Source organism: Lissotriton helveticus, chromosome 5_1 (genome assembly GCF_964261635.1).
Source record: "Lissotriton helveticus chromosome 5_1, aLisHel1.1, whole genome shotgun sequence".
Classification (NCBI taxonomy): domain Eukaryota; kingdom Metazoa; phylum Chordata; class Amphibia; order Caudata; family Salamandridae; genus Lissotriton; species Lissotriton helveticus.
In genome coordinates, this window is record NC_136065.1 from 201,693,814 (window position 1) to 201,721,715 (window position 27,902).

General features: G+C 41.8%; 1 protein-coding gene across 1 annotated transcript; it reads left to right on the plus strand.

Moving 5' to 3' along the window:
- The first annotated feature begins 20 nt into the window (after positions 1-20).
- TNFSF15 (TNF superfamily member 15) lies at positions 21-27,660 on the plus strand. Its single transcript, XM_078641998.1, has 4 exons — positions 21-315; positions 4,455-4,500; positions 5,103-5,144; positions 22,529-27,660. Exons 1-4 carry the CDS (start codon positions 118-120, stop codon positions 22,936-22,938), a joined length of 696 nt encoding a protein of 231 aa, XP_078498124.1. The 5' UTR covers positions 21-117; the 3' UTR covers positions 22,939-27,660.
- The last annotated feature ends 242 nt before the right edge of the window (positions 27,661-27,902 follow it).

The window sequence follows — 27,902 nt, forward strand, 5'->3', positions numbered from 1 at the left end:
CAAGGAACTCTTACCGCACAGGGGAAGTGGCATTTAAATAGGACCGTCTGCGCCGAACAAGGCACAGAGGCTGGGAGAGTCTAGGAGGCCAGGTCACTGACGCCGCAAGCCCCAGCAATGGAAGGAGGAGCGCATACCATGCTGCAGGAAGAGAGTGGACTTGTGCAGCAGACTGGAGGAGCCCCGAAGAGAGTCCGGAAAGCCCTACTGGCTGCGGCGTGCTGCCTTCTTGCCGTGTGCACCCTGGGAGCGCCCACGGCGTACGTGCTGAGGAGGAATTCGAACGCTGCGAAGCAGAGCGCGAGCGCTGTCCAGGTAATAGTTAACTTTCATTGGGCGGGAAATAGGTGCAAACATAAAGACAGTCAATGCCAAGAGTCGGCTACCGGAAGCTCCTTTTTTATTGTTATAATCTCTGCGTCTTGCTGCACTTTCGACGGTCGGCAAGAGCTGCATAACTCGTGCAGTAGATAAGCTTTTAATCAGTGGCACGTGTCTTTAGAGGTTTATTAAATGCGTGACCGTCAGCGGGTGCAATGTAACCGCACCTGTCACGTATTTAACAACCTAAGTCTCTCGTTATGAATAACCCAGCCAGGAAAGCGAAAATGATTGCATCATTAAAATCCGATGCCCAGGGGGTTGGAATCTAAAAGGTGCGATAACCATCGACCATAACAATTGTATGTCCTGGCGAACGGATTTTGAGAGGTGCGAAACTCATCGCCTGCAACAAACTGGCGAATACCGTGGGGCAGATTTGCCCCCTTGAGCCACTTTTGCGTCATTTCTTGAACATGGGAAAAGTGACGTATGGGTGGCGCAAGGGGCTTGTAAATAAGCCCCAGTGTTTTTTGTTCTTTGCGTACCAAATTCTGCTAATGCCCGTTCCAGTCCCCAGTAACTTTTCTAGCAGGTTTGACTTGCGAAAATTAAGTTTGGGAAGTCCTGGCATGTGGTATTTCCTGTGGAATTCAGGATTCCGACCCCTGGCCAATCATAAAGAGGGTCCTGATGGAATTATGCCATTGTGCGACTGCAGCGTTTTTTTGCATAAATATAGATTTGCCGCATTTGCCATATATAATCCATCATCTGCAGCATAATCTGCAGATTTTAACAAAACTAGCTTCTATCTCAAACGGTTTAAAATGTACTAAAATGTACTAAAAATGTAGCAGCATGTGTTGCTGTGCAGTGGAGACCCATTTGTAACTGGTCACATTTGAGTTGCTTATATAGATATTTGTGTATTAAACTAGCACTAATGATGTTCAACTAGTGCCCAGACAGTGTTAACAAGTGTAAAAATGATAAAATACTTAAGTAGTACTATCACAAAAGTGCCGCATTTTGTACTGTATGCCATTCTGAATTGGGGGTTAGGTTTTTAGCTGACCTGATCAGAATCCAGCCAATTCCACTGTGGCACAAGGAATGGACCTCTGAATTTATGGTTTTAAATCGATTACTTATTGATTCCCATCTTACACCGTGGTTTAAATTTGTTAAACAGTTTTTAATTAGGCACTGGCCATGCATAATAATAATAATAATAATAATAATAGTTAGCATTATACATTACACATGCTTGCAGTTTTAAGTGCAAGTGAGAAAGAATGGTTTTTGTAAAGTTTTATAATGTTTTTCAAGTCTGAAATGAAAATAAGAACCCAAACCCTAAGGTAAACATTTTAGCCTCCAGACAACATCCTTGAAATTTTAAGGGTCCAATTTCGAGTTTGGCGTTGCGGCACCGGGTCCGCACCACCGCCGCACCACCAAACCTATAGTGAGGCCGCCCACTGAGATTGCAAGTGATTCTCATGTCTGGCGGGCTTTGTTTTTGACGTTCTCACGGCAGTGCCCTTAAATTGGGCACCGCAATGGGAACGCCGAATACAGTTTTTGCACAGCATGGACTGAAACATCCATGCCGTGCAGAAACTGGAGCATGCAAACTTGGGGGCACAGGTTGTGCCTACCTGGGTGCATCCCCATGCGGAGGAGGCACAGGGGGCCCTGCAGGGCCCGCTTTGTATCCTCTCCACCACTGTGTACATGGAGTAAGATCCTCCATGACACCGCCAGCAGAGAGGAAACTCGTAATATGCTTGGCGGGAACACATTGGTTCCGTCAAGCATATTTAGGCTCTTTAACCTCCACAACACCACTAGGGAATGGCAGTTCCATGCCGACTGCAGCGAAGCAGTGGCGGTCGGACTGCCTGACTCGTAATTGGGTGGTCATGAGACCGCCACTGTCATGCCCCACGAGTCTGGCGGTCCGTGGACCACCAGACTTGTAATCAGGGCCTAAGTCTTTGGAATATGGAATATATAATAATTTACTCATACAGGTAACAGGTTCACTTAATCCCAAAATTCCTAAAATTACAAATATGTTGAGAAATCGTGGTGAAGCAAGAAAAGTCTACAAAGCTGCAGGTTAATTAAAAAAGGAATAAAAGCAGGAATGGCCATCTGTGAGGGTGCAGCTATACCTTGCTTTCAAGTTTATTGATAGGATGAGCTACTCTCCTGATGTAACTCTGCTCCTTCCTGAATTTCTTTCTTTACCACCTCTGGAATGCTGTATCACTTAGTGCTGAATCAGAAATTGTGCTAAAGTTTCTTTTTAAAAGTGAGCTGAGGGATGCAGATATGACACATCACAATTCTACTCCTACGTTTCATGCACATCTCCACCCTCAGTTACATGCATTTTAAGTGCTTTCGAGGAAGTGGACTGGTTTTGACCTTTAACTGTACGAGAAAACCTTCCATGTCCATTTCAGATTTCAAAGCATGCATTTTGTGATCATGGAGGCAGGCTATAGCCTGAAAACAAAGCCTTTTCAAGTATAGCATTTGTACTATCAGACCAATGATCTTGGGTTGCAATTGTATCACATCTATGTAATATATTTCAGCGAGTTTCCAAATGGGGTGGTACATGTATTGTAGAAATATGCAGTAAGCTGCTGTGGAGTGTTAGATGGGCAACATTGGCTATGAGTGTGAGGTCACCTAGAATTTACTTTTGGTGGTGACTACCTTCTTGCACTGCCTAGCACATTATCAGTGGTATTAATGGCTGAGTCCATCAAATGGGACCTTTGTAACATTAATGTGGCATTTCAAATTTAATAAGAAACACCATATTTGTAAGCAAATGGTTGATGTCAGTATCTCAGTGCTCGAGCATATTCTGTTTCAGCTGTTCATGAGTCTCCAAACGGACCAAGTCCCACTGAAACTAAAGTTGTATTTTGTTGAAGAATTAACTCCTCAGATCTCAGGGGGAAATGGCAAATAGCAACTACTCTTCTGAAAAGTTCATAGAGAGCATGAAATAATGCCATTTACGGTCAGATGTTTGCCCAACAAGCACTGCAACCGATTGTCCACTCAATCTTGCGCCAGGTACCAAATAGGTCTTAGACATTTATAATGTTTAGGAACAAAATATGAAGGCTGCCATTTTGTCCGCCACAGTGTCTGCTTTTACACAAAGAGAGCCCTTTGGCAGATGCTTATTAGTTAAGGGCTTTTTTCCAAATGTATTATAACTAGATGAGATGTGATCCAAAAGCAAAGAACATCCTGTAAAATGTGCACTCACTGACTTCGTTAGTCGTAGTTCTTACTGAATGAAAAAAAAACCATCACCTTCATTTCTCCTCCCTGTCTCTGATCACATGTTTTGGATGTTCTGCATCTCTCTTTCATTTTCCTGTTAAATTGTGTTATTGTTTATTTTTTCTGGTCCATTAAGCGGTTCTTTTCTCTTAGAGCCTGATAACGAGTTTTGGTGGTCCTGGAGCGGGTGGCCCGTCACTGCCCTTCTCCAGGACCGCCGAAACTCACCGCCGCCCACCCACCAGATTACAAGTAGTTTTGTGGTCTGGCGGGAAGGCGGCATGGCAACACCGCAGCGGTGTTGTTTAACGGTTCATTGTGAGCCTTACACAGCACCACCGCGGGACCTCTAATGCTCCTTTCTGCACGGGAAAGAAAGCACCGTAAGGAACCTGGGGTGTAAATCAGGGGGGCACAACATGCGCCCTCCTGCATGCACCCCCATGCATAGGAGCAAGAGCGGCCCTGTAGGCACCTTTTCTTTCCTCACTGCCTGCAGTTACATGGAGGAAGAACCTCCATGACAATGCTGGTGCTGAGGAAAGTTGTAATATGCTTGGCAAGGCCTATGGGCACCACCAAGCATATTGAACCCCTCAGACCACCGCAGGACCGTGAGGGAATGTGGTTCACTTGCAGGCGCAGTGGTGCTATGGTTGTCCACCCGCCAAGTCCTAATAGGGCGGTTGGACTGCTGCGCCCCGTGAGTATGGTGGTACTCGGACCGCAAAATTCGTAATCAGGGCCTCAGTGTTTGAAAGCTATTGTTTATATTCCAATTTACCATAGTGCTTTATTTTATCTTTCTATAGATTCAGACTCGAAGCCTGCACGCTTCTAAACATCAACCGACTGGAGGTAAGTTTTTTGTTTACACCCTCATTAAATTGACACTAGCTTATATGGTCGCTCCTGCCTCTTCCCCTACCGTTTCATTGAGTCCTTATGCCTCAGTAATCAAAAGAGGCACATCCCATATTTTCTTGCCCTGTGCCTCATTGATCATCTTCTCCACAATCCTCCGGCAGAGTCCATTATATCCTTAGCACAACTGCTACATGCCCGTATCTTCCACCTCCTCTTTGGGTTTTCATGCAGTCTGTAGATATTTGAAATGATCAACCAGATATCCACACACTATCTGGTTCATCAGTAGAAAAACTGGATCCCTTCCACCCGAGTCTTTGTCTAATATCAGACATTGCCTATAGGTTTGGGCTCCCATTCTGGTACCTCAGTGTCTCATGCTTAACTACAAACCTGAGTGGCAGGAAAGGGGACATCGACAAGTATCTTTTTGGGTGGTACAATCTATCAACATTTTAAATAAATTCTCGATGAGCGCTGTTCTACGTTTATGCACTGCCTTTTACCACATATGTATTAATACTTAAAATGCCACATAATTATCATTTTGACTGAATACTTATCCAATGTAATTTCCTTACTTCTTCTTGCAGTAAGTCATCCACAAGAGGATAAACCCAGAGCACATCTCACAGGTACAAATTTTAGGATTTATTATTTTCTCAAAAGGTCTATTTCAATGTAATAATAATGTTAAATCCTTCAAACCATTTCCATTCACCAATATAACTTCATAACAATGAATTTCAATTGTCCTTTTTAAACCTTTATTGTTCCTTTTTTTGGCCTGTAGTTCCCCCTGCCCATTCCTATGAGCCCACTCTGACACACCTGCCCTTGTTACTTAAAGACAACCTCTTGTTTGAAGCAAGTACAAATATATAAATTGGAGCAAACTTTGAGGACCGCCAGCTTCTGTTCTTGGGAATTCACAGCAGTGAATTTTTAAAACAATTATTGGCAATGTCAGTAGGTCTGGCCTACAATTTGAGTCCTGTTGAAAGCATTACAGAAAAGGTGGAGTCAGTGAAAAAACAGAACAAAAAGGATTTGCTTTCTGTATGTAGTGCATCTACGAGATAAGGAATTTAGGGGTATATTTACTAAGAAACTCTTGGAGCGAAGCGTTAAGCCTAGAAGGCCAATGCCGCACTCCATTCCAAATGCAGGGAGGCACCGTATTCACAAGCATACAGTGCACCCCTGCTTTTCCCTTAGCGCTGGCGCTAAATGTAGCTGCCTAGCGCCAACACAGGCCGACTTGCAACACTGTGCAATGGTGCCTGTGTTGTAGGGAAAGATTGTTTATGTGCAGGAAGGTGCCCCTTCCTGCACATAAACAATCAGTAATGGTGTTTTGTAACTTCTATGTGTGCTTCACAATGCAGCACACACAGAAGTTGCAACTCGTAATTTTTTTTAATGAGTGTTTGTGCTGGAAGGGACAACTTCCTGAACATAATCCATGTTTTTTGTTGGTTCTATGTGTGCTGCACAATGCAGCACACATAGAAACAGCAAAAAACAAGTGAAATAAAGCATTTCTCCTCATTTTGCCATGTTAAGATCAGGTTGCCTGGTCTTAATTTTTGCGCTGCTCCATATTTATGCCCCCCTTGTACATATGGGACAGTGTCAAAATCAATAGGTGTTGCAGCGGAACGCCCACTGCAACACCCATTGCCCACCCCTTTCACACTCAGTGTAGTGTGAAAGGGGGCCTTATTCACAAGGCGCCGCCTTGGGAATAAGGCGAAGAAGCCCCTATTGGCACAGGAATGTCGGAAAAAGTCATGTTCCTGTGGAAAGAGGGGCCTGTAAATATGCCCCTTAGTGTTTTGAAGATTCAGTGTACTTTTGAGATGACAAGTAGTCCCTCCTCCATTCTAATGTAAACACTTCATAGGTTGGAGATGGTAGAGGATTGATTCTCTTTTGGGATGTCCTTAATGCTTGCATCACATCTGGAAACGTATTGCTCAGCTAAGTGAAAAGGAAATGATCAACTTTTATTGCATCCAAGCAGCAGAGTCTAAATTTGCCATTAAAAGGCAGAAATGATGTAGTGGACCACTCCTTAATTGAGTGTACCTGCTTTGGCCTTGGTAGCCACAGTCAACCAGGCCAGTCACATACAGTTGTAACTGTGAATGTGTTACAGCCAGTTACATTAGGCTGGGAGGTTTGACATGCAGACTGTTCGTAATAAACCATGGTAAATAATGCTTTCCGAATTGACACTATTTGTGCTCACAGATTAATTATCTCTTCGGTGTCTCCATTTATTTTTTATAAATGGTACGTGTTGATCTGCATTACGTTTATGTTAATTTAATGGCCATTGCCCAAGTCCACGAAAAATCTCTCCAGGGAAAACCAAGTATGTTCCTAAATGATGAATTTTGCATCATTAAAAGGCACACATATTGAAAAATGAGTTTCTCTTATGTGACAATGGGCCCTCCTTTGTTAGCTATATGGTGTTATGGTGAAATTCAATAAAGTAAATAGCGTTCTACAGGTGTGGGTGTCCTAAGGTAGAGTAGTAGATCAAGACATATGCCAGGTTTTTTAGAATAATATCTTTCTATGCAAATAATTTCCATTTTGATTCATCATATGTAAAAAAAAGTTTTTGCGGATATCATGAAAATCTGACAAGGACCAGATCCTTCTGCAGATACATAGCAGGGTTTTTTTTTTAGCTCGTATGCCATACTCTCTTGGCTGTTGGCAAGGTATGATGTTGATGTTGGTGTCCTATGGCTCAATTTATTGCCATTAGGCTCCACATCGCTCTTCTGTCCATTTTTTTTAATGTTTTGAGAGATAAGAGGTGTGTTGAAAATTAGACAATAAGACTATTATGTAAATATCTTAGATACAAAGCAATCAGTAAAAGATAAAATATTATGTTAATTTATCATGTAATATATAAAAATCACGATTAATCAAAATGGTTTAACTATTTTTGTGCAGCAGATAAGATTTTTTTGTTACAAATTCCCAATGTTTTATCAACTCTTGTCTTTAAAATGACAAAAAACAAGAATTGATGACTGTATCGTGCTTTACTCAGCCTACCAGGGTAACAAGTACTCTGTCCTGCTTGGGCCTCCTAAAGTGCCTTGGCATGACTATCCTCGGAGTTCAGGAGGAAAGACCTTCTTTCTTCTCTAGGCAGATCTTTTCATTGGTTTCCTGAAAGGGAGCAGACATGTTTTAAGTTACCATGCTCAGACTTTAAGGGCCTGATTTTGAGTTTGGCGATGCAGCCCCGGGTTCGCCCCGCCACGGCACAGCCAAGCCCACGGTCAGTCCGCCTATCCGATTACAAATTAAACTCTTGTCTGGCGGGTTTTAATTGTCGTTCCCACGGCGGTGCCTTTAAAAACAAGCACCCCAATGGGAATTCCAAAAAAAGTTCCTGCACAGTAGTACCCCCGTGTGCATACACATGGTGTGAGGCACACGGGGGCCCTGTATGAACCAAGAAAACCCTGGCAGAGAGGAAACTTGTAATATGCTTGGCTTGATCACAGTTGTCCCACCAAGTATGTTGCAGCTTCTCGACCACCACACCACTTCCAGGGAATGGGGGTTCCTTGGCGGCGGTGGTCCTACGGCAGTCAGACCACCCGAGTTGAAGTTGGATGGTCGGGAGACCGCCTCCACCGCACCCCCACGAGCCTGGCAATCCGTGGACTGCCGAACTCGTAATTGCCCCTAAACATCTGTATTGAGGCAGAATAGTTCCTTAAAGTAAAAATCACAAGGCACTCAGGACAGACCTCTGTGGCCCTTTTGCTCAAAGTCTTTTCGATAGTCATTGTTTATGAGCCAAGGGCAACCATGTTTGTCTGCTGAGGTCTCTTTAATTGGAAGCATGCTTTAAGTGCAGATTTGTCAATACAAATTGCTTACCACGCTTCACCAATGCGGGCCAGTCTAAGTGCCGTTTTTTGTAACATGAGAGGATGATCAGCTGCTAAGATGACAGTTCTCGATTAAGAGTTGATATGAATATTTTCATTAGGTTAATTATGAAACATCGGACTGCCAAACTCAAAATAAGCCCTATGTCATGTCCTTCATACAAATTCTTTGGCCTTCAACCTTGGAATTGTGCACACTAGACCAAAAAGGTGCCTTACATAGTGAATAAATATACAAAAAGGAGCAGGAGAGGGAAACAATTCCCAAGGGCAACCTCCACTCAGTCAATTCAAAAACCCAAAAGCCCTAGGAATATTACACAAAGCTAATCATATTAATTCCTCCTCTGGGGACCTTCACTAGTAAGATAAGTGCAAACTCTAGTGCAAAGCTACAAGAACAACCCCATGTATGTGTCAATGTATAAAACAAGAAAGACAGGTCAGTGTCAAGGAAAAGACCAAGTATACCCTTAAAACAACTGTGCAAAAAAGCAAAAGAAGGGCCTCACATAAGCAACCATCAAAGAGCAATTCCCTTAATAATCTCGCCGATTTGCTCAAATATCGGTACCTCACCTCTGCAATGGAGGGAAAAACACCCACACAAGTTCAAGAGGAATGTTGTGTTTATGTGTGTATAGTTAATCTAATGGCATTTTGTATGTACAACACATCTCATTCAACCCACAGAGGACCCCTAATTGCCTTACATGCTGAGTCAGCAGACTTCCACAGGAATCCTATGGGTAACGTCATCGTCAGACAATAAGGTCTACAATAGGTGTAAATAGACATGGCTCATAAAGGCCTATCTCTTAGTGCCATTCATCTAGGATAGTACCCTTCCTTCCCGTTACACATGACAAAGTGTTCCTACCATAAAAGGGCATTCAAAGAAAAATAGGAAAATGTCTGAAAAATCTGTCTCTGTCATGCACTACAGGGTTAGGTATTTTATTCGAAATATTTTTGGGTTCTAAGTGTAAAATATGTCACCGAAATTAAACAGTGAAAAAAATTGAAAAACAGAACCCAGTGCCTTCTTTATTCAACTCTATGTTCTTAAAAGGATTTTCATTGTTCATGTTGTGATGCAGATACTTCTGGAGGAACTGCTTTGGAACGCTGTATTCCAGGTTTGACTCAGAGAGGGCAGGAAGGAGGAGAGCGGTCACAGAGGAACAGAGGGAAGAGGAAAGGGAGTCAGATATAGTGCGGTATCAATCCTGTTTAGGTGTTAGTCCTGGCCTTAACTGGCACAGTGGCGGCCTTTTGGCTCTGATCATGTGGCTTATGAATGCCACTGAGTTTGGGGTCTCAGCCAACTCAGTTTGTGTGTTGTGCCTGTTTGAGAGTCTATGCTCCAGACAGGTGCCAGTTCTGTACATCCAGAGGTGAACTGCCCTGTGTGTCATGTGGAGGATGAGAGGGATGAGATTGGTTGAAGAGGAATGAAGTGCATTCCTTGCTTAGGCTGCAGAACTGATTTAGGTTGGCTCTCCGTTCAAATATATTTTCCTGGCAGCTCTGCTTAGTGATGCCTCTCCCAGCATGGTGGTATCCTGCCAGGAGCACCTATAATAGAGGCACAAAAAGTAGTGAGGTTTCTGTGCTTGGATGTCAGCAGCCCAACTGAAGAAGTAATCAAGGAAGACAAAAGGTTAGGCCTCACCTAGGGATCACCTTCACCTTGAAAACAGAATATGCAGTCCCACACCTCCCCCCTTCCTTTTAGCAATGGGCAGTGCTTCAGAAAGTCTAATCAGCAACTCCTTATGAACAATTCTTTGATTTTCTAAAGGGAGTCCGGACACCATCCTTCTCACCTCCAAAGTCTGGATCTACCTCCTTCAGCCACAAACATACAGACAGTACATTTCCCTTGTGTGGGGGAGCTGTTCGTGCCCTCAATTTTGTTCCATTATAAACTGTGGAAGTCATAAACACGGATCCCACTTTGCTTTGTAATCATTACTGTGAGTCAAACTTGGGGATTAACATCAGAAGACATACCCTCTTGCACTTGCAGATATTCCTTTTCAATGTTAGCATTTTTCCCCATATTTCATCATATTTCTATCATCTTGACATTAATACTTCATTTGTGTATAGCTGAAAACTCATTATGTGTCCAACCATTACCTTATGCTTCCAAACCCTGAGCTGGTTAGCTGTGGTCTAGTAGTAGCCTAAGGGGGTCATTAGTGTGGCGCATACCCCCGGGAATCGGAACTGCCCGCAATGCTTGCGGCGGTCCCGTCCCCTCAATTAGAATGCGCCCACCACACTGGCGGGCCATGGTGCATTTGTAATATTTCGGTGGGCGGAGCTGAAAGCACCGCCCGCCGCAATGCCACAAAGGCAAGTTGTGCCTTTCAATGCACAACGTGACCGGCACTGCGCGGTGCCTGCCACGTTGTGCTTTGAAATGCAGGGGGTGCCATAGGTACCCCCCATGTGCACCCCCCACTTCACAGAGTCCCTGGGGGCCCGCAACAGGCCCCCGCAAGCAAACTCAGCATGCCTTTCCGTGGTGGGAAAGGCATGTTTCCACCCCCATTCTAATATGGCTGGCGGTGTCTAACTGACACTGCCACCATATTGAACCCTTTTCCGCCCGGACGAATTGTTGACCGGGCGGAAAAGTGCCGGACGGTCTTTCCATCCGCTGCGGACCCTACAGCCATCGTAATATGGCAGGGGGGTCTCTGCTGCATGGATGGTGGGCGGATTGCCCTCACCGTGCCGGAAATGACTACCGCCGACCCGGCGGGGGCGATCCGCCCACCTTCCTAATGGGGCCCTAGGAGTGGACAGACTGTTCTCTTCATTACACTGTCATCAAAAATATCTAATAGAGCACTATCTTCACATGCAGATAAAATTGTTTCTTTCTACATTGTTGCAAGCTTTCTCACAAGGTGTCCCCTATATTCTGAAAATCAGGAATGAAACACTATCATTTACTTACAAACCTTAAAATCAATTCTTCTTTTTCTTTTAAATGGCCCTCTTCTCCTTTCCATCCTCTATTTGCCCTGTCTCCAAGCACAATCTACCTTCTCAAAGGTGCATACATATCTGGCATAATCTCTGTTTCTGCAAACTGCCCATTTGAAGGATCAAAACCTCTCCTTTGAAAGCAACCTAGCAATACCTAATTCCCGCTAGCTCTTTTAATTTCACCAGCCTTCTGCATGCACTCACATAACCACTGCCCGACCACTGATGCTCATGCCTAACTGCTCTTCATTTAATTTACCACAAAAAACATAAGGAAATGTATAGAATGGTTTTGCCTGAGCACACAAAACTAATTCCAGTAGCCAACAATACCAATAACAGTGGACTAATCACTAAGCTTGGGTTCCGGAGCTGTGTGCTGCCCAGTGTACAGCACTTCAACAACTCATCAGGGGTAAAAGGCACTATATAAATGCAATTAAAATTGCAATTACACATCCAAACAGGCTTTTTAGCAGTGCAAAAACTTTTTTAAACTCACAAAAGTTTAGTGTGTACTTGTTTACTTCATTAAGTCAGTAGTGAGTGTGGGTTCAGTTGTTTAAAACTCACGTATTTGTGGGGAAGAATATTTTCCTCTGAAAGCAAAAAGCAAATCCACCTACACTCCCTGAAACATGAGACGGAGGAAGATTTGCAAGTGCTGGTTACTACAGCCAACAAGGAGTATTAGAAAGTCCAGCACCACACATGGCTAACCACTGATAGCGTATCACCCATAACATAGAACATTTTATTTTTATGTTATTGAGACTTATACAGCTCACAGCTACTCCAAAGAGGGTCCCGCCACTAAACTGATATAACACCACCTGCACTAATGACCTATGCAGATTGTCAGAAGAAAAAGGTTTTTAGTGTACTTAAAAGTGAGGAGATCACGCGCAGTGCACAGATCCAAAGGGAGTTTATTCCATTTGACCAGCCCCAGTATCTGCCGCCTGTTCTAAGCAGCATATTTTGGGAAATCTAGCAAAGTGTTCAGAAGAAGAACATAAAGTTCTGGAAGAAACTTAGGGGCATATTTACAAGCCCCTTGCGCCACGTTAACACCGCTGTTGCGTCACGTAAACGTGGCTCATCCCTGCGAGGCATTTACAACGTGACGCATCTATGGAGATGTGTCACGGTGTAAGGCCCTGCGCCTCATGAAACCTGCGTCAGGTTTCATGTGGGCCTGTCCACATGGGGGGGGGGGGGGGGGGGCGTTCCGTCGCAGGAACGCCCCTGAAAAGTGACTGAGTTACTTTCCCAACGCTGATGCGTGAAAACCCTGCGCCTGCTTGAAGCAGGCGTAAGGCTTGATGCACCACGTTAGAAATAGGGCAAGTTGGAACAGTGCTGGAGTTACGTGCCGCTCGCAACACAACTTCAGCACTGCGCCAACTTTACGGCTAAGATGCGACACGCATCTGTTTATTCCTGCGTCATGGTGCGCCGCATTGTAAATGCGGCGCATCATGGGTGGCACAAGGATAAACTTGCATGTCGTATCTTTCCTGGCGCATCTCTGCTGATTTGCAGAGATGCGCCAGGCAACGTAAATATGCCCCTTAGTCATGGATCCTCTCTCTCAGATTGCCAGCCCCAGAGCCATGTTGAGCTTTATGTACCAGGGAAATAGATTTAAATAAGATCCTTTTTTATGGGAAGCAAGTGGAGGGCCTCCAGATGGGAGGAGATATATGTTCTGTGGAGGAAATTAAGAAGCAACTGGGCTGCCGAGTTTTGTACCACCTGGAGTATGCCTAGCAGGTACTCCAGTAGTCCTAGGTAAAGAGCATTCATGTAATCTAATTTAGACGTTATTAGCGCTTGGATTACCATTCTCTTGGAACACTTGGACAAAAGGGGCAGACATTTTTTCAACATCCGAAGCATCCCAAAGCAAGAATCTATCGTGGTTTAGATCTGTGGTTGGAAGGAAAGGGCACTATCAAATTTGACACCTAAGTTCTTTATTGAGCCCTGTTGAGGGCCCAGAGGAGGAGCATCCTTCGGCCAGAAGGATCTCCAAAAGTCTGGTGCAGATGAAACAAAGATCATAATCTTGGTCTTATCCTGGTTGCCTTTTAACTGATTAATTGCCAACCGCTAGAACACCTTAGAGAGGCAGTTTTTAATAGCCTTCCCAGCAAACTCTTCTCCATTCCCCCAGGAAAAGAGAAGCTGGGTGTCATCTGCATATGAAATTACTTGAGCTCCCTAAGGCTCCGCCTATACAGCTAATGGTGTAAGATAAACATTGAACAGAGTAGGGCTTAGAGGCATGGACATAAAATACAGCCCCATGGGAAAAAATGTTACATTGAAATTATTTATTTATAACTTTTAAACATATCAGAAATATTTTAAAAAGTGATATATATATATATAAGGCTGTGTGCTGTAATGGCACATAAATAAACCTGCTACAAAGCGACATCCTGGTGGAGTGCGAGTATAATTCTTTTTGGTGGTGAATTAATCACAGGAAAAGCCCGTCCCTGAAACTCGCACCAGCTGTGCAAAGTGTGCCCTCGGTAACGGATTACTTTGGTGACTAAAAAATATATATATTATATGTGAAAAATAAATCTTCAACAATAAAATATTTAATTACCTTTTTTAACTAGAAAATTAATCGATTTTTTTTAAGAAAGAAAATTGAATGATTTTCAATTAAATCTACACATACCTTTTTAAATTATTTAATACATAATAAAATATAAAACTACTTTAGGTGAGATTGATGTCAATAAATACATTTAATAACTATGTAAAAAATAAGGTAATAGTTTAAAGCTACTACTAGTACCGTTTCACATGTAGGCAAAGGTCTTTGACACTAGGACAGAGATCCCAAGTAAAAAATATGTTTTTGTTTTTTTAAATATTTTTATTCAAAGATTTTTTACAACATTTATTCCCCTTAACCCCTCCTCCCCTCCTCCCCGCCCCCCTCTGCACAGGACATAAGACGGTAAGAAGGAGAATGAAAAAAACCAAAAACATAAAATACAATCCAGTTTCCAACCTTCTAATACATTTCTATGTATCCGGTTGGGTTTCAGTATCGTGACCTAATATAATGACGAAAAATCATAAAAAAATAAATTTACATTAAAGACCCTCCTAGCATCTCTAGAGTGGTTCTGTATTTCCCGCAACCCTGTTCTTCCAATCTGCTATTGGTTTCCATATTTGAAGACCAAGTGCTCTACCCTTCTTCCCTTTCCTAGCATATAATGCTTTTTCAATATTATATATGTGTAACAGCCTCGCCAACCATTGATGTATAGTGGGGGAGAGCTTATCTCGCCATGCCGAGGCTATGCATAATCGGAATACTGCCATGGCTACAAACACAAATTTCACCATCTGTAATTCTTCACCAGTCCCATCCAATCCCAGCAATATTACTTCATGTGTCATTTTTAACTTATAGTTCAATGATTTATCTAAAAACTCTTCAATTCCCTTTTTCAGGGGAAACAAGTTGGGACATTCAGCAAACATATGAACTATATTTCCCTCCTGACTATCGCATCTTGGGCATGTTATCCCTTGTGTACATCCCCACTGCGCAACCCTAGCAGGGGTATAATGTAGCTTGTATAGAGTCTTATAAGGTTGGGCTTGCAAAGATGAAGAGCGAAGTACTTCCTGTGGCATCTGTAGTGATTTCTCAAAGACCCCCTCATTAATCCCTAACATATCTATCCATTTTGTTTCGAATTTGCTTATATCATCTCCCTTGTGTGCTATAAGTTCAGCATAAAACTTCCTAATCGAGCAACCATGTCCCCCTTCTATTATGTGTAATATTGCATTATTACCAAATCCCGCCGGTCTCCCTCTTTTTCCAGCCAATAAACTTCTTGTTTGAAGATACTTGAAAAATGTCTTTGTACTGACCCCAAATAATCTTTGTATTTCTGAGAATTGGCGCATTCCTAGCGGGCCTATCAGATCCCCTATTTTTTTCACTCCTAGCCGGGCCCATTCCTTAAAGACAGTGTCGGCAAAAATCTCCCGGGGTAGTGTGGGATCGTTCCCTAACCTGATGTAGGCATGATATCTTCCCAGTCCAAAACTCCTTTTAAATGCTTTCCAAACCTTGTGGGCTGCCTCCAGTGTCTTGAATCTGGTCCTCTTAAAATAGCTTGGTTCGGTGTATCTTAGAAATACATTTTGTGCCTCTTTGCCTAAAATGCACCCAAAAATCTCTAATGATCCAGAGTGTAGTTCTTTTTCCATCTCAGCTCCCCCTATCCGGCCCGTTATTTGTTGTAGCATTGATGCCCAATAATAGAGCCTTAGATCAGGTAGTGCCCACCCCCCCTTTCTCTTGGTAATGCCATATATTTTAATGCTCTTCTTGTTTTGCCTTGTGACCAAATAAACCGATTTAGTATGAACTCTACTCTATTAAACAGGAGTGGATTAAAAAGTAGGGGGATAGTTCTAAATAAATATAGGAATTTCGGGAGGATGATCATTTTAATGAAATTCACCCTGCCAACTATGGACATATATAGATTGTGTACCCTATCCAGATCTTTCTTCACTTTCGATATAATCGGAGAGATATTTAAATCAACTAAATTGTCCAAGTCAGCAGTAATAGTTATCCCTAAGTAGACCCCCTTAACCACTACCCGCGAATCTGTGCATGTTGCGTGTGCATTTTTTATAATTTGTGTTTTAGCCTGATTTAATGCGTAACCCACAACCATCCCAAATTGCTCTGCCTCCTGCTCTATTATAATAATAGCTTCTGCCGGAGAGGGCGTAATAATCGCGATATCATCTGCGTAGGCTAAAACCTTTATCGGTCCTGTTTTAGTAACTAGCGGCCTAATTTGTTCATTTAGTTCCAATTTTTTGATAAACGGGTCTATATATAGCGCAAATAGCAGAGGTGAACACGGGCACCCTTGTCGTGTGCCCCTCGTTATCCCAAACGGCACAGTGCGGCCAGTATTCACCCTTACACATGCGGTTAGTCCTATATAGAGAGATTGCAGTGATTTTATGAATCCTACTCCTATATTTCCTTTCCTTAGAACTGCCCACAAAAATTCCCACGTTACGCGGTCGAAGGCCTTTTCGGCATCTAATAACATGGCTGCCATTGGTTTCGCCTCCACCCCTTGTACATCAAATAGCGTAATCATCTTTCTAACATGAATTGTAGTGCCTCTTTGTGGAATAAATCCGTGCTGATTACTATTTACTAATTGCGTTATTACCCTAGCGAGTCTATTTGCTAATGTTTTTGAGAAAATTTTAACATCAGCGATGATCAGTGTTATAGGGCGGTATGACCCAGGTTCTGTTGCAGGTTTCCCTTTTTTAAGAATAATAACAATCTCTGCCCCTGCCCAGCTAGGTGGAATAGAGTCCCCTGTTTGTGCCTCCCTAAGTGTTCTGACTAAATCTGCGATAATTGAGGCATAAAATACTTTATAGAATTCCCCAGGTATCAGATCCGGCCCTGCAGCTTTACCAGAGGGCAGGCTAAGCATAGCTCCTTTTATCTCATCTACGTCTAATTGCGTTTCTAGAGAATCCCTATCTATATCCTGTAGAACCTTACTTGGTAATACGTGTAAATATCTCTGAATGTCAGCCAACTCCCTGTCCTGCTCCTCCTCATACAATTTACTATAAAACTCCCTAAAAACCTATATAATACCTTCCTTATCTGTAACCATGTAACCCCCACTATTTTTTATCTCCTTAATCTCACCTTTTGCCATTGTCTGTCTTGTGCGTACTGCCAATGTCCGCCCTACCATTTCACTATATTCATAGGTTTTTTCTCTCTTGCTATTATATATTTTGGCTGATTTTATTGCTATGTTCTCCTCTGCATCCGCTTTAGCCACCATAACCTCCATTAGGTATTGTTCTAGGTCCAACCCATCTGCAATAGCCTGTTCAAGTCTTTGCTCGGCATACATCAAATTACTGTTTGCCTGATCCACCTTGACTTTCTCTTTTTTTTGCTTGGCTAGACTATAACTCAATGTTTCACCGCGCACCCCGGCTTTAAATGTATCCCATTCATTTCCTGGATTAGTGCTCCCTCTATTAATGTCCCAGAAACCCTTTATCCAAACATGCATGTGTGCAATATAATCTGCATCCAACAAAAGTTCTCTTTCAAAGGTCCATGATTTAGTCTGTCTTTTAAACCCACTGCCTGTTATTGTCAATAATAGAGGGTTATGGTCGGACAAAATGCGGGGTAATCTTGCTATCATAAGGGTATTTATAGGTAATCCAGAGGTAAAAAAATAATCCAGGCGAACACACATCCTATGAGGGGCCGAGTAATAGGTAAATCCATCCTCACCCACTTTAAGCTTTTCCCAGACATCTATCAGGGCATTATTTCGGTCCATACTTAAAATTGCTCTGCACACCCTCTTTTTCCTCCCTTGGTAAGTACCCCTATTATTTAATCCCAGACCTGTTGCCCCATTGATGTTAAAATCCCCTGTGAGGATCACTTTTGGTGCCCAGGTAGCCAGCTCTGTATCCAGGAATTCAAAAATTTCAGGATCATCCTCTGTTGACCCATAAATTGATCCAATTGTAACCCATTCCTCATCAACTAGGCATTCAATCAGGGCCCACCTACCCCAAAGATCTTCTAATTTTTTCCTGGTACCAATATTACATATTTTAGTTAAAATGGCCACCCCCCTAACTTTTGCCCCTTGTTTGGAATATGCCAGCACCCGCAGCCCCAACTGTCTAGTAAGAAGGATTTGTTTCCTTCTATATGAGTCTCTTGTAGACATATAAATTCTGCTTGAGTGTTTTGTAATAGCAAAGCTACTTTTTGTCTTTTCAACATATCATTCAGCCCACATACGTTCATTGTTAACACCTTCACCTTTGAACTCATCCTAAATCTTTATTATTTCTAAACCTCTCATACCGTCCCCCCCTTTTCCTTTCCTCTTCCCTTCCCCTTTGCTCTATGTATCGTCATTGCTGCACGTTCATTTGTTTTTACTTTTAAATTTTCAACTGATTTTCTTACCCCATTTACCTCTGTAAACATATGTGTAACCCTTGTGTTCCTTACATGTATTCTATATTCCCTTTCGTTTTGGTGTGTCCTATTTCCCTTCCCTGTCCTCTGTCCTGTGTGCCCTCCCCCCCACCCACCCCCGCTGTACAGGCATTTAGGTCAATCCTGGTATGGTTTTATTATTGAACATTATTAAAAGGAATTCATAAAATGAATGAAAAAAAAATATATTTTAATAAAAACGACCTTAATTAAAAAAAAAAATAAAGCGTGTTAAACTATGTAAAATGTAAATAAAATATGTCTTATGTTTAGATCATTTTGGGCCAGATGTAGGTAATTCCGATTTACCTACTCTTAAATACCGAATCATACCGATTCGGTATTTAAGAGTAGGTAAATTGGAAGTAGGCATATGTAGGTAATTTGTATTTCATAATTACCGATTCTGTAAGATTCAGTATTTACCGAATCGGTAAATACCGAATCGGTATTTCCCATTGATTCCTATGGGCCTTGAAGCCCATAGGAATCAATGGGAAATACCGAATCGGTATTTACCGAATCGATAAATACCGAATCCTGGCAGGGGGAACGGGGTGTCACTTTGACACCCTGTAGCACCCCAATTGCAGGCTTGTGTGCCATGTGGCACACATACATGCCCTAAGGGCATGTCTGTGTGTCACATGGCATAGGTGTACATGCACAGATGTGCATGTACACTGGAATTCGGTATTTTACCACCCAATAGGATTGGGTGGTAAATACCGACTCCTAAAGGGCCTGTGGCACTCTTTGAAGTGCCACCTACATATGGATTTACAGAATCGGTAAATTTACCGATTTTGTATTTTACCGATTCGGTAAATTTACAGAATCGGTAAATTTACCGATTCGGTAAATCTCAAGCCCCCTACATGTCAAACACCAAATACCGGTCGGTAACGGCCGAAATCGGCCGTTACCGACCGGTATTTGCGCTCATACATCTGGCCCTTTATTTTTAGTTCATTTTTTTAACATTAGATTAATCATTAGATTTAACATTAGATTAAATTCATGTCTTTTTTAATAATAAAGTTTAATTTAGTTCAAATAATTTTTTTAGTTTAACATTATTTGCTATGGTGTTTGGAAAGTGTGGTGCTGGACAAACTCCAGCTCTGAGTTGTTGTACATTTTTGACTGTTTATGGATCCTTTTTGGCAGTGGAAATGTTAAAAGGGCAGGTTGTGAATAGGAATGGGGCTACTCTTTTGTGGATGGGCGCACATCCATCCGTATACCCCTCCTTACATGTCAGTTAACTCCACCCCTTTATTTGTAAGTATTCTCCATTAATCAGCCACTCTCTTCTATCAATATTATATTTAGGAATAAAACCTATACTTACATGGTTGGAGACTTCACAGTTGGGCACAGATCTCCACACAGAAAAATTTAGAAGAGGCAAAGGCAAAATCTCCTCAAGTAGGTTTGTGAATAGCATTTTGTAGTACATTAGTAGCACTGCTATAGTACCATTAGACATATGACAAAATGCAGTTCGTGAATCGGCCCCATAGTTTTCAAGAAAACTGCACGTGCTACTTGAGAAAAAACTACATGATACAATAGACCTCTTGTGTGAGTGTTGATTTTGGCTTACCTAGCAGTAGCTTTACACGTTCAGGCTGCTTCTCATTGCTTTTGGTACAAAAAGCACTTTGAAAAATAGATGTGTTGTTTTAAACATTAAGGGTCTTATTACGATGTCAGTCGGAGTTGCCTCCGACCGACACCGTCTTGGTCTCGAGACCGACCAACCTCTGGTTGGTGGTTCTGACCGCCTCATTATGATGTGACCGAACACTGTTCGGTCACATACTCACTTTTCTCTATGGGAGCTTGTGTTACAGCCGTATACCGGCCGTAATTCAGGATCCTATAGAGAAATCGGTGTGTGTATAAAACCCTGCACCCTGTGGCAGGCACCCCATGGTGCCTGCCACACAGTGCAGCGTATGACAGGTGGTACCCTAGTTACCCCCTAGGCCACCAACCCTAGGCCAAGGGGGCCCTGCTCGGAGCCCCCAAAGTCACTGTACGGCAGCTTTTCGATGTCCGAAAGGCCAGCACGGAAAGGCTGTCAGAAAACGATATCGTAATCCTGACGGCGGAAACGCCATCCATAGTGGATTATGGTGTGGTTCCGACCAATTGGAAGACTCCGAGAGCCGGTCGGAACCGCGTCAGAATGACCGGCATGTTTACATTCCTACCGCCGACATCATAATCGCCCTCTAAGTGTACCATATACAATGAAGCTTATTATATAGATCCGCAGAATCAGCAACTAAAAATGTTTCTGCTTTAGACTAGTTCATTGTCACTCAGTGAAGTTCGGAATAGTTGATAGAGTGCACTATAGGGTTCTCATGGGAACTCAACGTGAAACCAGTGTACATAGGCATTTACAACTTAGTATTTCACTTGAAGATAATATTAGCTGCTTTCATATGTCACAGTAGGAATGAAGAATGATGCAACAGACCATCAGATGATCCTTTCACCATTGTCTGATAATGACCTGACAGGACGGATACATACATTTTTGTGTTTAATATAAATATTCCTTAATTAGAATTCAGTCAGTCTAGCAGACGCTTTGCAGCACCCATTCCTTTGAAATACTCTGAGAGCTTTATGCTGCTCCTCTAGGCTAATTGCTTTGTGACTATCTTCTACCTTTACAGTGTAAGCTACTGCTGATGGTGTTTTCAGAACCTTCTTTAGGTATACGGCAACTTCTGTGACTAATTCCTGATTGGGAGAAGACTCTTACAAGTTCCCAGAACTATTCTTCATGAGTACACTAAACTTTAATAACCAATTCTAAATGCTCCTACATATTCTCGCTCTTTTCCAAAAGGACTCGTTATGTGTTCTGATAGATTAGAATCTATTAGAGTAGAGTAGGGATTTAGATAAAGTTCTTTATGGAACAAGCAGTGATATTTATCTGTTTGCTACTAACCATTATTTTTCTCGACATTTCTGTAACCTGGGTTAACTAACTTAAATTTGAAATAAAGAGAATAAGACTCAAACCACAAATTTAAAAAGACAAATACGACTTTTAAAACGTACTTAAACTCTCATTATTGAATGAACATGAGAAGCAGTGTTGAAATTTGATATTGATTTATGCCCCATTCTAAAACGGTGGTAAAGATTCAGGCGACCTAGACAAGATCAAGGCGCAGAGTTGGAGACCATTGTTGTAAGTTAAAAGGAGTGAAATGATTACAAACTACTCACACACGAGCACTTTATATGTTCAGGCTGCTTCTGATTGCTCTTGACACAAAAGCTCTTTGGAAAAAAGATCTTTAGTTGACCCTGACACTGGTGTGATTTTAAGTGGTTGACATTTCATCTCATAAATAATTGCCTGTCCATGTAAAATCCATCTGTTTTCATGTGTTATTCACTGAGGACATAGCAAATTTCCAGGGGGTTGCCACACATATTTCTGTTGTATACTTCATACATCACCATATGTTACAATAAATATGAAAATGAGCAAGAAGCTATTAATATCTTTTCAAAGTGAGTTTTATGCATTCTTTATGGCTAACCCTTAGGAAAATCCTCCGTATATTGCTCTGTGTCAGTTTAAGTTTCCAAATAGTCCTACTAAGGAAGCCTAAATCGAAGAACTTGCAATAATAAAAGTAAGAACATGAGGAGAGTAGAACAGACACAACTGTGTCTCTGAAAAAATGTTATCAATTAATTCAGTTCCACACAATGTGAGAAATTCTAAGATTGTATAAATGCTGAAGCTGAAATTGTGTTTTGGAACAGTCATATCGATGGGTTTGGAAAGCTACACACAACCGCAAACTGATGTTGTTGCCTTTGCGTGTAATACTATAAACAATCCCAGGCACTTCTGTCCTATGGTAGAATTTGAGTTACAGTGACTGATGTAAATGCTTTTTGCCCAATCTGAACTGTGCCTTTCTCTCTTTTGTCTTAGTCCGGCGAGGGATGGAGTGGCAGAAAATTGCAGAAATGAATGCAGTTCAGTGGGAGGACACAATAGGCCTTGCTTTCAACAGAAAGGGAATGACCTACGTGAAGCCACACTTGAAAGTCCCACTGTCTGGAGATTACTTTATCTATACTCAGGTTACTTTCAGACACAACGCTGGAAAAACCAATCCTCTTCATCTGCGCATTCAAAAAATCAGCTTGAGCTACGGCAAGCCAGAAGACCTCTTGGTCAGCACAGAGCGTTCGTGTGCAAATTGCAACTTTGCCCAGTCCATTTATCTGGGGGGAGTGGTAACCTTGAAGGAAGGAGATTCCCTCTTAGTGATTGCAAGTGAGATACACATGGTGGACAAAACAGAGCACAAGACTTTCTTCGGTGCATTCTTACTATGAACAGGAGAAAAATTCATCCACAGCCGGAGTCTTCTTGTCCATGACTCTCTCGAAGCATGCTACGCTAATCCATTTCCCTATTCTTTTCCCTCTTCTCGGGTACTCTACTATCTCAGACACAAGAGGGTTTCACACAGATCGATTGTGATTTTGCCTTGGTTGTATCTAATGTGATTACTCTTTTGTGGCTGTAGGTTACTTACATTTCAGACCTTTTACTGTTTGGACACACATTGCTTTAGAGGACACCGAATGTGATCCAATAACGTCAGGGAGAAAAGAGGTGAATGGAGAGCTCCAATTGCTTCCAGCTTCCATGCTGTGTGCCACTAGCACCAGGGTAGATACACACACATAGTTACAATGTTGTGAAAGTCCCTGCATGATCAATACAGCTTCCAGTTAGGGACTTCTTACATAGACAGTGTAAGTGTGTGTTGAATCAGCATTACAATTACATTGCACCCCTGTAACTCCTAGGGATTGAGTGGTAGATTATAACTCTTGTTAGAAATGGCTGATAGATTGATATGTTGAGCAAAGAGTTCAGTTTGGCTATCTGTTCCGGTACTGGGCTCTCATTAGAACAATAGGGCGAGTCCTGCATCCAGATGCGAAATGCCACAGTATTACAAGTTATCTTCGAGGGATGGAGGATAACAACAGAATCTGGCTTACTTCTCAGATTCCTGCTGGTCTTTTATCCACTCTGGTCCATTTCCCACATGCATAATTTGTGACGTTTGTCTCGGTGAAACGTTACGTTATGTTAATAAATTTATTAAGCGCGTGAATACCCAGAGGTATCTTGGCGCTGGTGGTCCGGAGTAAGCAATGGCCTCTCATGTGGTCCATTTCCCACATGCATAATTTGTGACGTTTTTCTCGGTGAAATGTTATGTTATGTTAATAATTTTATTAAGCGCGCGAATACCCAGAGGTATCTTGGCGCTGGTGGTCCGGAGTAAGCAAAGGCCTCTATTTACTAAACAGCCAGGTTTTCAAGACCTTCCTAAAAGCAAACAAAGTCGGAAGTGTTCTAATGGGAATCGTTCCAGCGTTTAGTGGCCACCACCCTAAAGCTTCTGCCACCCCAGCTGGTTTAACAAAATCTCAGAGTTGCTATCAATTTAGCTCCATCAGAGCGAAGATATCTATTAGGGGCATGCCAATGTAGAAGGCGTCTCAGGAACTGATGACCAGTATCATGAAGTGCCCTTTAGGTAATACAAAGGGCCTTAAAGATGAACTGCTCTTAACTAGGAGAAAATGCAACTTCTGCAGGTGTTTTCCAACTGATTGAAATTTGGGGATGCCTAACAAGAGCCTTTCAGCCGCATTTTTAATCATTTGCAACTTATATAGTTGTTTCTCTGGCATACCAAGATAGAGCCCATTGCAATAGTCTAGTTTAGCAAGAACCAGTGAAATAATTTCGGTTTTCTTGCTGTCTGCAGGGATAAATTGTAAGATTTGTTTGATTACGTTAAGAAGAAAAAAGCTCAATGAAGAGACGGCTTAACCTGTGCCTCAAAGTTCAGTTTATTATCAATAATCACGCCACGGTTCTTTGCCTTGGCAACTAGTATGGGTGCCGTTCCCAGTTCATCTGGCCACCAACTCTGTTACCAGCCCAAATGGGCCCTGGGAAGATACTTTAGGGTGGGGAATTCTTGCACAACTCGTAATTCTGATGGAGGCTTCCCAAGAGTCTGTTTTTCAATATCACTCATAATGAGTGCCTACAACCTGTGATATCAGTTTCTTTTAACTAAAATCGCTGATCCTGTTGAAAAACACGAGTGTGGCTTACAGGGAAGTTGGAAGCAATATGGAACTCCAATTCCCAAAAAAACATTTAAAAAAAAGACACAATGGATTGTATTTCTTTTTTTAGCACATAGCTTACACACTACTTTTCTTTCGAGTGGCCCCCATACTCCATGTCCTTATGCGCAATTTTCCAATCCCGGGCTTTACTGTTACTGCCTGATTTATTCTGTGTTATACTCTTCCTTTACTTCTATTAAGGCTATGACACTTACACACCTGAAAGTAATGATGTTTAGTATACAAGTTCAGGACTGGAAACTGTGTCTGCGCCATCATGGAGTGAGGTGGTCACCCGACTTGTCTTCCATAAAGCAGTTCATCAGTGTCCCTTCTATGAAGGGTGTTTCTAAAAAAACATGCACAGAGGATAACGGGAGATAAAGCCGGAAATCAATGTACCATTTGCTGAAAGACCTTTTGATTATGAAAAGGTGCTCAGCATGTATTTCATTCCTGCTGTGCAGGTCGATCAAGCAACCACTCCAGGAGTGTAATGCTGAACCCTTTTAGGAACTGATGCTCAGGGGGCTCCCACTGTTTTGTCCAACACGGTACCAGTATATCGTGTATTAAATATTGTCTGACAAAAATTGTGTGTTATAAATATCATGTATATTTGCCCCACTGGATGTAACAATATGAAATATACACCCAATAGGCCAATATATTGTCAATGATATTTAGGACACACTATTCTAACAACCAATCAGTCCAGGCTGCCACCTGTGGGGCAGCAAATCTCAGCGAATTTTTAAGGGACTGCCAAAAGATTTTTCCTTATGTTATAGGATTGCAAGAGACATCCCTTCTAGGGTCAAGCACTTACACACATGCAGACTTAGTAACCCGCTAATAACCTGACGTTCCCCACCCTGTCATCTTCTCCAAACTATTTTAGTTATTTTTAAGTAATGTAGGTTTTTTTTCTGCGAGCCTCGTATTGAACACTGCTTGCTGTGATAACCCAGAAACGTGTGTCAGAGCATCTGCTCTTCTTTGTACTGTGATGTCAATAATGTTGAACCATTTGTTATTGAGTGGGGTTACCATACAGCACTTGCTCCCACTTAGAGACATGTTCGTGGAGGTAGAGTCCAAATGAGGGTGACCAATGTGTGGGAAACAAATTCAACAAAAACATGATTCTGGCAAAAGTTGGTGCTTGCAGCTTTTGGCCATTGGGTATTTGATAACAGTTTGCATCACTATTTCTGCTTATCCCTGCCTATGCCATACACACGGGCTGTGAATGCCTAGTTGATTATCTGCTGCTTTCAGCATTGACACAGTGATGACTACTGATTTGGGATCTTGGTGCAATGTTCCGAAAAAGGACAAGTTAATTTCCAAAAATATGACTGTTATTGCACTTTTGTAACTTTCAGAAAACAGTAATGTCTTTCATTGTTTTGATTTCTAAAACACTGACAATTAAATTAAATCCATTTATGAAATGTGATTAAAGACCTAAACCTCACATTGATCTGTATATAAGCCTACTTTCTAACCTTGAATTAACTTTATTCTAAGAAATCCTTTTTTCAAGGGAGTACCATCCTATGAACACTTTGCAGCAGCACACTGAGCAAGTTGTGTATGGTTTAATGTCTTTATAACCAAGTCTCTTGTTCTCATAATGATGTGCAAAGATGGGCAATATAGAATAAATAAACATGATCTAGAATGGCAGGTCGAACTATCTGAAAAGGCTGATGCTCGTCTTGGGAAAGTGAGAGCAGATTGGATCCCTGGCATGTGTCAAGGTGCCTGACATGCAGCTAGCCACATCATGCTATTTACTTAGCTGATATGACCCAATGCATTTCGGGGAGGTTCAGCCATGGCACTGACATATACATGGCCGGCCACTAAATGTGAGTGAAAGAGCTGCATTTATGCTCTAACCATTTTCCCAGTAACTCCGTTCAACTATATATAGAACCTGTTGAGCAAGAAAATAAGCCAGACAGAGCAGTACTTTCACTTAGTAAGGGCCTGATTAATATTTGGGTGGTAATTGAAAATGCTTCAGTTAAATGGAAAATCCAAGAATGGAACTCCACTCACCATAGGCATATGGATGAGGCACCACTACCTTTTTGATTCAATTCCAGATTTAGCACTTGCTCCAGAAATCAGAGGGTTTTGAATTGCTAACCAACTTCAGATCAGGCCATAGATCCCTTGCATCATTCTTGCCACCTTGGGCTAAACAGTATATTTAAGTATTTCAGTTGGTTTTGCCTTGGTCTGATTCTATTTTCTTTTTAAGCCATAAGAAACCTAAAGTATGACAAGACCAATGACCAAGAACTGAATTTATTTCTTCAAAAATTTGAAAATAACTTCCTTAAGACCTTCTGTACAGTTCAACCTGCATCGCAAATTCATTGGATTTCTGGAAATAATACTAAATACAGAGGTACATCAAAATGACTCTTTCCACCTCCTTAGTGATATCCAACACCAAATTGTATCAGTGGTTTTTCCTTCAAATTTAGCATATACTTCATCAATTGGAGAAGTTTCCTCTGACCCCCATCTCTTTCCACCTCCTTAGTGATAACCAACACCAAATTGTATCAGTGTTTTTTCCTTCAAATTTAGCATATACTTCATCAATTGGAGAAGTTTCCTCTGGCCCCCATCTCTAAATCTGGCCAGCACTTTAAGAAATGTTCATTGCTTTTCTGCACAAAGCAATGGAACAACATAGAATGTAGTTTCCTCTGAACTAGATGCATCATATGTTAATTTATATTAATGATCCATTCCGATTCTGTACATGAACATCAATTTTAGTTATGCATACTGTGTATTTGCTATCACCTTGTTAATATTTAATTTATTTTCATTTTTTGAATTAAACTTGTCTTGCTATACTTTCAATGATCTAGTCTCGTGTGGTTCTTAATGCATTCTCGTGTCTGCGTATATGGCTAGTGTTGACTAGTAGTTGCTTGAGATGCAGTGATATGAGTAAGGCTGCTTCCTCATTTTTGAGTTAAAAGAGGTGCTTATTGCAAATTGTGTGTTACCAATATGAATATTTATGATGAATAATTTAAGATTGTTGTTTTGTTGAATTCATTGACATTCACCAAGGCACACTAAATACACCCAAATACGAA

Excerpts from the sequence above, each read along its gene's own strand:
- TNFSF15 (XM_078641998.1), top strand. The coding sequence starts at position 118 with ATGGAAGGAGGAGCGCATACCATGCTGCAGGAAGAGAGTGGACTTGTG. Across the intron at positions 4,501-5,102 it reads TAAACATCAACCGACTGGAG|TAAGTCATCCACAAGAGGAT; the intron begins GTAAGTTTTTTG and ends TTCTTCTTGCAG. Across the intron at positions 5,145-22,528 it reads ACCCAGAGCACATCTCACAG|TCCGGCGAGGGATGGAGTGG; the intron begins GTACAAATTTTA and ends CTTTTGTCTTAG.